Raw genomic sequence first — 16,573 nt, 5'->3', positions numbered from 1 at the left:
GCCATTCCTGAGCAAGCTCGGCACTGCTGGTAGTCCGATCCCGCAGCTGAAACAGTTTTAAGATACGGTCCTGGCGCTTGCTGGTATTTCTTGGGTGCCCTGGAGCCTTTTTGACAACAATGGAAGCTCTCTCCTTGAAGTTCTTGCTGATGCGATAGATTGTTGACTGAGGTGCAATCTTTGGAGCTGCGATATTCTTCCCTGTTAGGTCATTTTTGTGCAGTGCAATGATGGGTGCACGTGTTTCTTTAGAGATAACCATGTTTAACTGAAGAGAAACAATGATACCAAGCACCAGCCTCCTTTTAAAGTGTCCAGTGATGTCATTCTTACTTAATCATGACTGATTGATCGCCAGCCCTGTCCTCATCAACACCCACACCTGTGTTAATGGATCAATCACTAAAACGATGTTAGCTGCTCCTTTTAAGGCAGGACTGCAGTGATGTTGAAATGTGTTTTGGGGGTTAAAGTTCATTTTCTGGGCAAATATTGACTTTGCAAGTACAGTAATTGCTGTTAAGCTGATCACTCTGACATTCAGGAGTATATGCAAATTGCCATTAGAAAAAATGAAGCAGTAGACTTTGGAAAAATTAATATTTGTCTCATTCTCAAAATTTTTGTCCATGACTGTATGTAAAAAAATAAAAACATTTTTTGACTATATTCATTGTGTTTAGTATTGATTATCATTACTTTTGGATCGCCCCTCGTACTAGTCAAATAAATCTAGAAACTCTCCTGATTGTCATGCTCTGTAATTTGTCCTCAACTCTTCATCAGTTTCTCTTCATCAGTATCCTCCGCACATTAGGAGCCTGGACTTCTAGTCCCTCAATTTCAGAATGCACTATTTTTCTGTCTGAAAACCCCTTTACAGTGTTGGAACAATCTTTTCTCAAGCCACAAAGGAGTTGTCCGGCCCGAAAACATTTATGATCTATCCGTAGGTCTTAAAGCGAATTTGTCAGCAGGATTTTGCTCAGTACATTACAGGCATCGACAGGTTGGCAGCGTTAAACGGAATTAAATGTACCTGGGGTGAAAAAAATCTGTCTTGTGGTTCTTGTGTAATCAGTGTTAGAAGTTTTCAGTTAATGATATGCCCATACTCCGTGGCGGGACTGTAGGCAGAGTCTTATCTTCCTGCTCTAAGTTAGAGAAACCAAGGAAAGACCTGCCCAGAGGCCTCCCCGAAGCACAAACAAGTTCCTCATCATAGAGACAGAGAGAGAGAGACAGACTGTTTGTGCTTCGGGGCAACTTGTGGGCAGGTGTTCCCTAGGTTTCTCTGGCTTAGAGCACCAAGATAAGACTCTGACTAGAGTCCTGCCCCAGAGCACGGGCATCTCATTAACTGAAAACTTCAAACACTGATTACACAAGAACCACAAGACAGATTTCTTCACCTGAAGTAACATTTAAATCAGTTTAACACTGCCAACCTGACAGTGGCTGTAGTTTACGCAAAATCCTGCTGACAAGTTCGCTTCAAGAGGTTGTACGAGACTGACATATTGATAACCTATCCGTAGGTCATCAATATAGGATGGGTTGAAGTCCAACACCCAAAACTTCCACCTATCAGCTGATATCTGCTCCAGCAATGGTTGGATGTAAGCATCGCGTAGATCTATATCATATGGATAGATCACTAATCGGATAGTCCCGGATAACCCCTAAATCTGAAGTCTATGTACACTGACAAATCCTTTAACAATACTGTATATTAACGCTAATTACCTGCAGATTAAGTAGCCGCCGGATGAGACCCGGAGGGTGGGAAGGAGGCGGACATGACCTGGGGCAGGGAGCGAGTGACGGTGGTATAGGGAGACTGGAAAAGAAAGTGGGGGGGACAGAGGAAGGAAAGGGGGTGGGAAGGAAATGACATAGGGGAAATGACAGGGAGGAAGTGACCTAGGCAGAGGGAAGGGGGGGGGGGTCAGGGGGATAAAAAGGATGCGGGGAGGAGCCGTAACCCTCCTTGTTCCCAAGACGTCCGGACAAGAAGTGTTTTGGGGGGTGAAAGTCACGGAGAGTCGACGTTGCCGGAGGCATGGTGATGCTGATGTACTTATGTCAAGTTGATTGCATAATGCTGATATTAAGATGAGCATTTTATGATTCCAACCAAAGAGTGAGTTCACGCCTCCAAGTGCAATTCATGTCTGTCCATCCACCCAGCCTGACTGACAGCTGCAGCTTGTACTGAGAAGTGTGAGATCTCAGCAGCTGTGAAGAGTGACACTAAGTTTGTCAAGCAGGCTAGGTGGGTGGATTGAGTTTTTACTTTTAAATAGAAACTTACAAATACAACCATTCTGACATTGCTTTTCAAAGTAAATATACCACTCTTTTCAGGTGTAAAACCTATTTAATAGTTCATCATCCCTACAAACGTTTAAGCTTTGCAAAATCAGTTTCTCTGTGTATTAACACACCAGTCAGGTGTAGAAGATGAAACGAGCAGTTTACGGTACAACCTAAGGAAGGAAAATAAACAATATTGATTGAACGTAGCCTAATATATCTGTTTTTCTGCTACAAGCTTTGGCTAAAAAGGTCATAACAACATGGCCATTTGCTCTCCTTCCATGTTCAGTGCCTCGTAAAGCATTCTGGTGTATGGAGGAGAGCAATCGTGCTTGGACAAGTACTACAGGCCCTTTCACACATCTGATCACATTAGGTTAGGTTCCCAGAGAAAAGGATCGCCTTTTTGTGGCTGCTGGGTATACATGAATTGGCCAATTTACGCGCTAAGTATCATCGCTTTTTTCCTATTTTCTAGAGCAGTAATGCAATTTCAATTTCATATACGTCATGTTTGCATGCTATAGCACTACAGTTTATTTGTTCGTTATAGCACAACAGCTTCATCTCTGCCCATTACGCAGTTGAGCTGAGGACATGAGACCCACTATCAGTCTGTACTCAGGCAGGTTTCACAGTCCAACAAATAGCATTCAGTGTTACCCATCCTGAATCTGAGTCACAACATGTACACTTTAAAATAGTATTCATATTCCAAAAAGGTATGGCATATCCTAACCGAATAAGGAAACATGCTGCCTATGAGATCAACACCAACGTCAAGAACAGGGTCCTCAGGCACCCCTCTTACGTGGTGGATGACCGGAACTTATCAAATGGCAAAAAAAACACACAAGTAACAATGGAGTAATGGCATTACAACACTAAACGTTGTGGATAATCATAGCATTACTATCTGCATCAGACTTTGCACATTTTTGGAGACAATTTGTACAGTATAATCCCATTAATCAACTGCTAATAACACACAGTGCTTCAGAGATCCCAAGAGCATACTTCCCTCCTTTATGTTATATTATTATGTTTTAACTACATCTCTTTGTGTTCCTACAAGTACTCCATCAGTGGGTAATCAAGTTAATAATGATTGCTTGATTCATTGCGGGTTCCTTACATAGTGTTCTGTACTTTTTGTAAAATTTATATAAAAAAAAAGAATAAGAAAAAAAAAGTACAAATAGTTTCATCATTACGTGGATCTCGGGATGACAGTGGTGGGAGCATTTAAGACACGCGAAGGGCCGGTATGGCAGGAGGCTTTGGCACAAATTACATCTATAAGTCTGTGTAAATGGAACTCTAATCACATAGTTTTGGTGATAATACTACACAGCAATCCCAAAACAAAAGGTACTTTCTAATAAAATATAATTTATTATACAAAAATAAAACATACATAGACATCAAATGACAAAAAATATATAAACACAAAATCACAAAAATTCACAAAAAAAGGGTACAAAGACCATTAAAAAGAGGGACATATCCATAGGAGAACCACTAAATGTATTAAATGTATTATTAAGTGTTTTCGTAGTGTATGTTTACTAATTATGTGTTTTTTATTCTAGTAATTTCATCTTGTTTGTTACGCATGTGGATGTTTTGATTGATATGGAGTATATCAGGAGCAAAGTACAATTCTGGAAAAGGAGGACTATCAGATCCAACTATTATCGTATCCAACTACCATCGGGTTCAAAACATCATCTACAGTTACCATGGAAGCAATAAATTGATGTTGTGAGACAATTTTTGTATCTCACTTATGGGTTTCCTTTAGCCCTTTTTAGTTTATTTTTTCTTCTCTTTTCCTTTTGTGGTTGTTTTTTAGTACTGTTGCTAATTATTAATCATATGTTAAAATAGGGTATTAATATGTTGTCTACCCAGCACTGTATGCAAAAATAGGGCACTAATATGTAATTTACCCAGCACCTATATGTCACATTTGAGTGCACTAATTAGGTGCCATTCTTATATATATGTACCATCATATGATGGTTTATATGGATTATATCAGTAATCATTCAGCTTAGTACAGTTTAACCTTGAGTAAGATATTTAAAGCACTTTAGCACATGGCACTTTTTGCATTAATTCCTCTTATATAACGGCAAAAGATTGGTTTTTACGTTATCATCACTAATCATGAAATTATTGCGTTATGTCGGTCTTATTCGGCCTTACAATCTAATTCAGTTTTTCCTATTAGGAGTGGAGCACATGCCTCGATGTGTGGACTTTGGTAGGAGATGGGGGACGGACACTGGCGCTTCCATGGTCCTTGTCATCAAATTGATGATGGGTCCTGGATACCGCCTGTCTGCGACTCATCTCCGTTTTTTCACCAGTCTACCATTGGTACATGTGCCGTTGTATCTCCTCCTTTTATTATCCGTAGCTTAGTTTTGCACTTTCAGTATTTTTAGTTTGATCCATTAGTTTCACATTATGATATCCATCCAGGTAATTTTTATTGTAGCCGTGACATTGTCATATGGGCTGCTGTATTTCCTCCCCTTTTATTATTTTCAGTTTTGATATTGCTCCTTATACATTTATAGGTTGGTCCATCGGTTGTATATTATGGTTTCCGCTGTAGTCACCTCTAGTGTAGCGGAGCCGAATCACATTTATAGCGCTGTATCACATTTTTAGCGGTTGTGCTGTTAAACATCTCCGTGGTTAATCCTCTATACTCACCTTAGAAGCATACTTCGATGTACGGCATTTGGCGCGTGCGTGATATACGGTTGCTGTTTATATGGTGGGGATTTATTGCGCATGCGCAATGCCTGTTACATTTTGGCATTAAGTGCGCACGTGCTATGGCCGGTTATAGTATTTACGGGGATTTCCGCGCGCATATACTGGTGCGTGCGGTAACTTCCCACGCATGCGCAACGCCAGCTGCATTTCAACTGGGGTGATCAGACTGTTACTATGTATATATGCACCTTTATGTTCGCGGGGACTTTTCCGCGCACGCGCGATGTGCACTGGTAGCAGGGCTAAAGCGGAAGTGACTGCACCAAGGACCCACCTATTGCTTATGTTTTCTCCAATGAGAATAGCTCCCTTGCGTATATAAACCGGCTATCCCCCTGCCTAGACACGCCTCCTGAAGAAGCCGTCAGTGAAACGCGCGTTGGGGCAGAGGGACGCCGAGGAGAGACTACACTGCATACTGCGGGTAACTAGCATCTTTTTATGCCGATATCGGCACTTATCACTTTAGTCATAGGGGTTTCTCCCCTTAGAGTACCATATGTGTCACTTGTACAATATAGGATGGTCTAAAAATTTAGACAGGAACACATGATACTACATATGGTCCATACTAGACTATGATCTTTTTCTATTAGTGAGGTATTTTGCCTCTCTTTACTTCACAGCACCGCAGCATCATAGTATTTAGTGGTTCTCCTATGGATATGTCCCTCTTTTTAATGGTCTTTGTACCCTTTTTTTGTGAATTTTTGTGATTTTGTGTTTATATATTTTTTGTCATTTGATGTCTATGTATGTTTTATTTTTGTATAATAAATTATATTTTATTAGAAAGTACCTTTTGTTTTGGGATTGCTGTGTAGTATTATCACCAAAACTATGTGATTTATGTTCTAGTATCTAGTGGTACTTATATCCCCAATTCAGGGGTATTCTACTGAGGGGCAACCTATGTGAATTGTAAATGGAACTCTATCAACTTCGAACATGTAGACAATGATCTTTATCTCTACTTCTTTGAAAATCTGTTCAGGATTTGTAAAGTTGTATAGGAGTCACGAGTGACCTGATATTTTCAAGCCTAGCCATAGGTTGGCGTCTGAACTCGGCCAAGAGATTAAGAAGGATCTGTCACTAGATTTCACCATACAAAGCCCATACATTACATTGGTAAACAGGGATTTTGGTGCTAACGATCTCTGACCTGTTTTATATTAAGTTTATGGCTCTGACTAAGAATATGACATCAATCAGCTGACAGGTTCCCATTAATAAACCTCAATGGTTTTGAGTGGTTTTCTCTCTGAAAAAAAAAACCCGAAAATGTTTTGGTAAGTTGCAGTGCTCATGTATTCCGCAGCACATTTCTACGTAGAATTTTACCCATTCACCTTAATTCTGTACAGTGGTACACGGTTATCGTTAGTGCAGTCAATATCAGCTTTACATAAGGAAAAACAAGTCTGACATCCTTTGAAATGGTATTAAAATGGTCTCATAATAGCAGTCAGTGGGGTTTTCAGACTTTGGAATCCAATAATGTCGTATTTCTCACTTTTCCATCAGACGGAAAATAAATATTTTCTGCTAGAATACTCATGTAATGATGATGAAGTAACGGATGCGTGGTAGCAGTGCTCGCTGTATGCTGCGCAAGGTATTCAACTACAATTCTTAGAACCAGACAAAACAATTAATGCCGGCATTGCAGACTCTATAATGTGTGCCAGGTACACACAATTACAGAGAATCCAGCATATGCCGATTACCAGGAAAGACACGAAGTCATGATTATTCACACAGGATTATAAAAGAAGGCACAAGCCTACCTGCTGTAATAACAGGGGTTGGAAGCGCCTGAACTGGGAGGTCTCCCAGCAACATCCAGTTTGGAAGAACACGTTTCCTAGGTGCAGGTTTTACCGGTTCCGCATCACCTTCAGAGCTGTGAGCAGATGGCTGTAATACAGAAATGTAATAGTTAGGAAAATCATTTGACAGATACTTATTAAAGTATTGAGAAAACAATGGCCGGCAAAAGTAATCCTGAGCTTTCTGCATCTGTACCTTGCCCAGGGGTTTCTATACATACAGTGCTGCTTACTATTATTGTCACCTCTTCATTTTTTCATAGACTGTACAATATCTTCAGAAATAATTGGAAATGTACCATAGTTATATCCTCAGGATTTTTTAGTTAGAGGTTCAAAGTAATCCAACAATAAAACATTGTTTTTCAACTTACATCTGGCAATGTCAAAGAAGTAACAGATGGTGCAGCAATAAAGGCACCTCTAACGAATACTTGGCTGCCCACCCTTTGGGATTGATGACAGCCTTCAAACGTTTCTTGTAGCCATCTATAAGCTTCTTGAACTTCTCAGCTGGCAGCTTCTCCGACTCTTCAAGCTCTTGAATGTTTGCAGGGTTCTTGCTCCCAAAGGCAGATTTCAGCTCACCCCAAAATTTTTTAAAGGGATTGAGGTCAGGGCTCATTGTTGGCCATCTTAAAAACATCCATTTTTTCTTTTTCAATCATTCCTGTGTACTTTTGGATGTGTGCTTTGTGTCATTAAATTGCTGGGGGACTCATAATCTTCGACTCAAACCAAGCTTTCCTACATTGGGGTAGGACATTTCGCTCTAAAATCGCTTGATAATTCTCTCTATTCATGATTCCTGTGATACAGTCAAGGCCTCCAAGTATTAGACGCAGAAAAGCAATCCCACAGCATTATGGATCCTCCACCATGCTTAACTGTTTGTATTGTGTTCTCTTCCTTATAAGCTTAATTGCGCTGTCTATAAACATGCTGATGCTTTGCATTGCCAAAAAGATCTATTTTTGTTTCATCTGTCCACAGAACATTTTCTCTGTATAATTGTGGTTTGTCAAGGTACTCATTGACAAAGATCAGTTGTTCCTTTTTTGTCTTTTCTTCAGCAATTTAGTCTTCCTTGGCCTTCAAACATAAAGCTCTGATTTGTCTAGTGTGCGGTGTATGGTACTTGCTGAAACTATACCCATCCTGTACCAGGTTGGCCTTTAGGTCTTTGGATGTTTGACATGGTGTTTTTTTCCCACCATTCGCACCAACCTTCAAAGACATCTCGTCAATTTTCCTCTTCCCCCCCCCCCATATACAGAGAGGTTCTTGACGGTTCCATGTTTGGCAAACTTCTTAATAACATTGCGCACTGCTGAAACTGGGATACCAAGGTCTTTGGAGATGGCATTTTACCTTTTGAAATTCCTTGTTTGCTAATAGCAGTTCTGCTGTTCTCAGACAGCTCCTTTGTCTTCACCATTGTGACAAAGGAACAAGGACTACCATGTGGTATTTTTAAAACACTGAATTAATCATTAATTGGCCAATTTATGTCAAGTGGGCGCCAACCATTAGTCACAGGTGATTCTCATTTGTGATTTACCACAGGTGAGTCAAAATGTGTTTCCATACTAATTTAACGTAAAGGGAGCCAATACCAGTGTCACAGAAAGCTTTAGGTTTTTCTATTTTTCCCTCCCATTGCTTTTATTTTAAATTATTTTTTATCATTTGCTCTTCTGTATTTAACACAAGTGCTCTATACAAAAAAGCTTTCACTTGATTCATTTTTTTCAGGAGATATTCAACATTAGGTACTTGCACTTCATGGGTGCCAATAACGATGAGCAGGACCGTATACTAGAGTGGTTGTCCAAACAGAAACAAAGTTGGTACAATGAGATTCCAATGGAACCTGAATAACCTTATTACTTATATACTTTAATCATGATGGCTCCATCACGACCGGTCTCGGAACAGAACCGAGCTCTGCAATCGGTCCATAAGCAACAGGCGTTTCCTTTCTGCCTTCATTTTGGGATGTGATGAAGGGGCTGACTTTCTGGTGAAGTTTATTAGCTAAGCCAGCCACTTTCTCTTCCTCGGTTGAAAGTTTGATCTTCAAATTGGAAAATGTGAAGGAATCTTTCAGCCAAAAAAAGGCAGAGAGCAGTTATAAAATAATAAAAGAGATACTTATCCTCAGAGATCCCCCACATGTCCTGTTCCTAAACTCACCCGGTCTTACACCAGATATGGCCAACATGCCCATATGGTAATCGCCGACTGAGGAGGGTTAATGATGCACCAGTAATTGGCCAAGTGGGCATTTTCACCAATATTCGGTGTATCTGACAGATTATTACTTTATTTGACATGTTGATTTCATACATCGATGTTTCGCAGTCCGTACTCAGACCCCTGTGCACGAATTGGCAACGAGACTCCTGATCCAAACTCGACAGCCTCATATATGCCTATGAATGTCAGGTACGGGTCAGGAAATCCACAAGAGACCCATACATAGTGGTCCATTCTCGGATCGACAGGGGGGCTCCAGAGAGAAAACTAGCTTTAAGCAAATCTGCTCCACTTTCTTTTTCATTTTTTTTCAACTATGGTTAGAAATTCTGTATCTAAAACGACTGGAAAGAGGGGATATTGGGGTTCAGCCTGGCTCCACCAGCCGAGCAGAACTTTTTCAGTCTTGTTCTTCATCACAAACCAAAAACGGACAAGCAGCGTCCTCAGATCTATTCCAACAGCGCATTGAGGTAGAAAATCAGCCTAGGTTTCCAGGGCAGTGAGCTACTAAATAAACCAAAAATACTATAAAACGGTAATCTCCATCCTTTTTAAATACAAAGTGGGGTTATACATATATCTAAAAAAAAAAATCTGTGTGTTTCTCAGCCTCACCAAGCTCAAGAAAACTGCTGAAAATACCTCAAATACATTGAGAATGTCTCCCAGCATGTGCAGATGCATCATGTAGGCAAGGAGAAGCTGAATCCAATGATATATCACTTAGATTATTGCCGTTGCAACACAATCAGATTTCAGATTTAGCAATGCAGCAGAGCTGAGAAAGCTAACCCCGCCCACACCAGGTTCTGTGTGTACATAGTCTATTGACAGTGAGCTACTTATCACAGAAGGGGGCGGAGTCAGACTAGGGCTCACACCCTGCTGTATTCCCAGCAATAATCACCAGGCGATTAAAGCTTCAGTTTAAGTAAGCAACAGCACACAGCTTGATATGTGACATCACATGAAATCTCATGCTGTCCTCAGATTACTTGCTGACAGTTAGCCTTTAAGGCATTAGCGGCGCTGAGGCAAACCAAAAGTTTGAAACAAAATACTGATTAGATGGGATTAGTGCCCTAGTGGTCGCTCCCTTATTCCATTATGCGCTGGTAAAACCTCCATATACTTACAGGACCGATTTACAAATTATATTATTTTCTTCTGAAATTCACAAACAATTTATGTTCATACAATACATTTGATTGATAGTACTGAACGCAGCAAATAACTATAAATTAAGGATCATTTTCTAACACCACTTTGGATTAAACATCCGTGATAAATCACAATTGATAATGATGTGTGCCTGTTGGCTTCATATTAGTGTGTAGTAATACCCTGAGTACACAATGAGACTTGTTCTGGAGTCTGACAGGCAGAACTGGATGTAAAACAATTCGTGACCAGGCCATCACGTATAAGGAACCTGTCAGGATACGTGTGTACTGCAAGAGCACTTATTTCCAACCTATGTATTATCTGCAATTAGCAAGTGTACCAGTTTTATACCTGCAGCACAACACCAGCAGTAAGTAATTTGATGTATTCATGAAATGCAGCTTTTCCTCCCGACATGGACTGAAAGTGTCCTCCTTATGCATAATACTATGTAGAAAGCTCCAAGTTCTGACAAGATGCCTTTAAAAAGAAATAACTAGTGATGGCCGAACCTGGGTGAATGTGTGTTGTTGTTTTTTTTTGTAGATAAAATGGGTAAAAAAGGGTTGGGGAGTTTTATTTCAAATAAAGAACATTATTCTGCCTATGTCTTCATTACAATATGACTCTGGGGTTAGTAATGTGGGCGTGTTATAAATGCCTCTCCATTACTTACCCCTGTGCTTCAGGTCAGCAGCCATAAAACAGCTGACATCAACCCTAAACCTATTACCCCACTTGCCACCACACTAGGGCAAGTGGGAGAGCGGATGCTCCATTTCTGGGGTGGTGGAGAACTGATGTTCTTAGTCTGGGAGGGGACCAATATCCACGGCCCTTTCCTTTCCATGCCCAACAAACACACACTTTGCTTGGGTGATTGTCCACTTGTTTACACAGATCAATAATAATAGGAAATCAGCGTTCCTATGAACAATCGTTCCCTAAAATTGGCCAGTCAAAATAGGCCTTATTTTTCAAGGAGATGATCCATGGGAATTAAAATAGTAATGTAACTTGTACCAGTCAAATCAAAGACCCATCTGAAGACAGAACGGTTTCAGGGGTTTTGTACTGGTGGGCTGAATGAGAAGTCCAGATGCAGCTCAGATGGTACAGCATGCATCAGGCTTTGGCTGTACGATCTCAGCCAGGTATGTTTGTCTCAAGTGCTGTGGTGCTTCAGAGAAAAACATACTTTATAAGCCGCTGGGGACCGAGACTGTGCTGTAGACTAATCAGGCAGGCGGGTCTCTGTTGGCTTCTCTCCGCCAGCTTCCCTAGATTGACAGGCTTCTGCTTATACGCGCCATTTCATAGTCAAAAACACCTGGCAAGGATAATACAGCCAGTGTCGGATACATGCTGCCCATGGAATGAACTGCATGCATCAGCCGAGAGGTTCACTTTAAAGAGTCTCAGCTATGTATGGAGACGCATTCTCAAGGCAGTGATCCATAGGGACCATAAAAACATATGGCAAAGCATAACAGCTTAAAGTTTTATGTTGGAAATCTGGTGTAAGACTCTTTAAAAAGTCATAAAATTTTATAGAAACGAGAAGTTGCACCAAAAAATTACAACCTTTGGCATTTTCATGTGAGGTACAGCTAACGATGCCAAAATGGGTCCTGTTGGGGTGGGGGAAAAAAGGATGAGTTGTAGAAAAACCCAGTTTTCTAATTCATTACAACCTGTGGCATAACTTACATCAAAAAGCTTAATCCAAGCTCCAACTGGAGTAAGATTTCTGCCGAGGTGCACAGCTGTGCAATCCACTTTTAAGACACGCCTGAGCCTCCTAATAAATCAGGCGCCTCTAACCCCAACACAACCCTCATTAAACCTGGAGTGAATATTGCCGGTCCTGAAGAATCTGGGCCCCACTGTATCGCAAAGTTTGGAATATAAAATCTACTAATATTAAGGATATACCGTAAATAAAATGCAAAACAACAATGTAATGTGGTGGAAGGGAAAGAAAAAGGGGGAAAAAAAGACTTTCAAAAAGAAAACTTTTGAGAATTTTAATTGGTTTATTATCAGAATAATATGAAAACCGATGTCTGTTCAGATAAAATGTTTCATCAGACTCAAAGCCTTTATTCATGGTGTGTTCAGGGAGCTCTACAGAGAAGATTATATAAAAGGCCACTAATAAGCATGAAGGAAAGGGTGAAATTGTCATTTACAAGATTATACAGTCTTCCCTACTCATTTGATCTGATGCCGAAGAAACGAATGATCGCCAAGAGTAACATGTGTCAGCCTGAGCTCCAAGTAATCAGCGCAGTTCTTCTGCCGCGGACGCTTGGAGAGAAGAGAAATGTCAGCAGAATTGATGGAGATGAAGGAGTTCCTGCAGAGGGTTAGTATGAGGTGAGAGGATGAGGGAGGTAGAGACGAAGATGCAATCACAATAATTGTGAAATGTAATCCCAAATACTGCAGATGACCGGCAATAAGTCAGTTACGGAATAACACACCGAAGCTAAAGCCGCTGATAGGAGGCACAAGAAAGTGTCAGCCTCAGCGATTCCAATATAACAACTAGAAATGTGATATCGCTGCTCAGCAGAGGCTTCGGCTCGCAGCTCAAGGACTTGAGGTTCGCTATCTCATGTCAAGCAGCCGGGTTTTCCCGAGAGTGGATTACATTTTCTGTATTGTGTATACATTTGTGAAGAGCTACAAAATCTACTATTCTAAGATTATTGTCCAGACAACCAGCTTAAGGTGCACTGACAAGTTCTGATCTCCATGAGAACAAAAAAAAAAACACAGCCGATTATGTAAAATAAAATACTGTTTTCGCCTTCAAAGAAACTTATGTGACAAAGGTTTCCTGGTCCTTACTAGGAGTGGAGTATAGGGTTATCTTTTTTTTTTTCATAAAATTGGCTGGTTCTTTTGCAGGTAATGAGCAACAGTTGAGTTTTCTTGCATATTTGGACTTCCTGAAGGAAATAATTATGGTAAATCCGCAATAAATCCTTGACCAAACAGGAATGAGAAATGACAACCTGTAGATTTAAATGCTGCAGGTCAAATTCGCTGAAGACATTTTTTTCTTTAAATCGTGTGGATTAGATTCGTTTCATCTGATCCACTTTGCTGCTACTGCATTTCCCTGCAGATTTTCTATCTGAAATTCTTAAAGGGAAATCCTGATACATGCTTACTCCTAAGCATCTGTAACATGTTCAGGATCCGCTGCCTAAATGATAAACGTTCCAGGTGTTAACCCTGTTCACAGGCTTCGGAAACCATCTTCATGGATTTGTACCTGCAGTCCAGAAAAATCACTAGAGGTAAGAATGCGCAATCGTGTTCATTGTTCTTCCAGATTCTGAACGGGAAAACAAAGGATTATCCATGTGGGAAAATTGGGAAATTCCTTGTATCGACTGAGACATCCATGGAAGAAATCTGAGTGTCGGCCTGAAATTTATGTTGTGAATTCTCTTGTAAATATATGTTGGATTTGTCATTAAGAAAATAATGAACTTGTGCAAACAAAGTAAAAAAGTAACTATACATGACTATTGTTTAATTCAGCGACTTTTCCAACTTTTGTAACAAAAAAAAATTACGGTAAGTAGAGCAAAAAAAAAAATCTTACCAAGTTGCTCCTGATCTTTCCATTAGTCCTGGAGCTGTTTGTGGCAGATGATGGACCATACTGTGATGGTGCTGTTTCTTCTGTTTCAGTTGTTAGTGGAGGGACGGGAGACACATCATCTACTTCAATGTCTTCGCCAAGACCTTGACTATTCCTGTAAACAAATAGAAACAAATAAATTTACTGCAACAAAAAGTCTGTGGACCTGAACAGACGTGAGCATTCTCACATCTTTTTTTCTTAAAGGGGTTGTCCGGGCTCTTTTCCTATCCTGTAGGTGCACAAAGGCTGCAGAATGCAGACAGATTGTAATATGCTCCCTGTCGGCATTCTGCACCATTGCCTAGATACCATACTTCAGAATGTGACCAGCGCTCACCTGATTCTGGAAGAGGTGATCATACCTGGTCAACAGAATATAACTCAAACTTTTGTGAAATCAAATTGTCCACTTAGAAAGTAACACTGTTTGACAATCAATTTCATATGCTGTTGTGCAAATGGAATAGACAACAGAGGGGAATTATTGGCAATTATTAAGACACACTCAATAAAGGAGTCCAGAATAAAGAGAAAAAAATGCAGTCGCACAGCCGCTATACGCTAGACCCTTACTGCTCCAGGGGCAGAAAAATGCACTATTAAAGCCTTTTGTCAGAAAACAACCTAAACAAAAAAACCGCTAAAAAGATTATACCTTGGTGCTGCTTAAGAAAAACAGATCCAACATGATACATAAGAAGAGACTGAAAGCGCACTCACCGGTATATGAACAATCAAAGCGGTTTATTCACATGAGATCATGCGGTGCAAGGAGGGTATGTGAATACAAAAAAGGATGACAGCTGTTTCGTGCTATGTGAGCACTTCAACAGATCCCCAATCTGGGATCTGTTGAAGTGCTCACATAGCACGAAACAGCTGTCATCCTTTTTTGTATTCACATACCCTCCTTGCACCGCATGATCTCATGTGAATAAACCGCTTTGATTGTTCATATACCGGTGAGTGCGCTTTCAGTCTCTTCTTATGTATCAATAAAGGAGTGGTTCTGCAGGTGGGGACCACAGACCACATCTCAGTACCAATGCTTTCTGGCTGATGTTTTGGTCACTTTTGAATATTGGTTGTGCTTTCACATTCGTGGTAGATGAGACGGACTCTACAACCCACACAAGTGGCTCAGGTAGTGCAGCTCATCCAGGATGGCACATCAATTCGAGCTGTATCTGTCAAAGCAGTGTCCAGAGGCTGGAGGCGCTACCAGGAGACAGGCCAGTACACCAGGAAACGTAGAGGGGGCCATATGAGGGCAAAAACCCAGCAGCAGGACCGCTACTTCAGCCTTTGTGCAAGGAGGAACAGGAGGAGCACTGCCAAATCCCTGCAGAATGACCTCCAGCAGGCCACAAATGTGCGTGTGTCTGCACAAAAGGCTAGAAACAGACTCCATGAGGATGGTCTGAGTGCCCGACGTCCACAGATGGGGGTTGTACTCACAGCCCAACACCGTGCCGGACGCTTTGCATTTGCCACAGAACACAGGATTGGCAAATTCACCACTGGCGTATTGTTCTCTTCAAAGATGAAAGCAGGTTCACACTGAGCACGTGACAGATGTGACAATCTGGAGACGCCAAGAAGAGCGATCTTCTGCCTGCAACATCCTTCACCATGACTGGTTTGACAGTGGGTCAGTAATGGTGTGGGGTGGCATTTCTTTGGAGGGCCGCACAGCCCTCCATGTGCTCGCCAGAGGTAGCCTGACTGACATTAGTTACCGAGATGAGATCCTCAGACCCCTTGTGAGACCATATGGTGGTGCGGTTGGCCCTGGGTTCCTCCTAATGCAGCACCTCATGTGGCTGGAGTGTGTCAGCAGTTCCTTAAAGATGAAGGCATTGAAGCTATGGACTGGCCCGCCTGTTCCCAAAACCTGAATCCGATTGAACACATCTGGGACATCATGTCTCGCACCATCCACCAACGTCACATTACACCACAGACTGTCCAGGAGTTGGTGGATGCTTTAGTCCAGGTCCGGGAGGAGATCCCTCAGGAGATCATCCACCGCCTCATCAGTAGCATGCCCCGGCGTTGTAGGGAGATCATACAGGCACGTGGAGGCCACACACACTACTGAGCATCATTTCCTTGTCTTGAGGCATTTCCACTGAAGTTGGATCAGCCTGTAACTTCATTTTCCACTTTGATTTTGAGCATCATTCCAACTCCACACCTCCGTGGGATATTAGTTGTGATTTACGTTGATAATGTTTAGGTTTTATTGTTCTTAACACATTCCACTATGTAAAGAGTAAAGATTTACAACTGGAATATTTAATTCAGTGACATCTAGGTTGTGGGACTTGATTGTTCCCTCCTATATATAAATATATATATATATATATATATATATAAATATAAATATAAATATATATATATATATATATATATATATATATATATATATATATATATATATATATATATATATATATATATATATATATGATGGTGGCGGTTCTAACGCATCGGGTATTCTAGAATATGCATGTCCACGTACTATATTGCACAGCCC

At 40.9% G+C, this 16,573-nt stretch overlaps 1 protein-coding gene across 2 annotated transcripts in view; it reads right to left on the bottom strand.

Annotated features, from left to right (window-relative positions):
- APLF (aprataxin and PNKP like factor) overlaps positions 1-16,573 on the bottom strand; it is a 189,209-nt gene that overhangs the window by 116,646 nt on the left and 55,990 nt on the right. For both annotated transcript variants that reach the window (XM_069768740.1, XM_069768741.1), the window contains exons 4-5: positions 13,993-14,146; positions 6,903-7,032 (exon numbers count right to left, since the gene is read on the bottom strand). In XM_069768740.1, the coding sequence (XP_069624841.1) occupies positions 6,903-7,032; positions 13,993-14,146 (284 nt within the window). The remainder of the gene's footprint in view (positions 1-6,902; positions 7,033-13,992; positions 14,147-16,573) is intronic.

Source organism: Ranitomeya imitator, chromosome 5 (genome assembly GCF_032444005.1).
Source record: "Ranitomeya imitator isolate aRanImi1 chromosome 5, aRanImi1.pri, whole genome shotgun sequence".
NCBI lineage: Eukaryota > Metazoa > Chordata > Amphibia > Anura > Dendrobatidae > Ranitomeya > Ranitomeya imitator.
The sequence above is the reverse complement of the archived record's forward strand: the minus strand, read 5'-3'. Positions and strand labels throughout refer to the sequence as shown.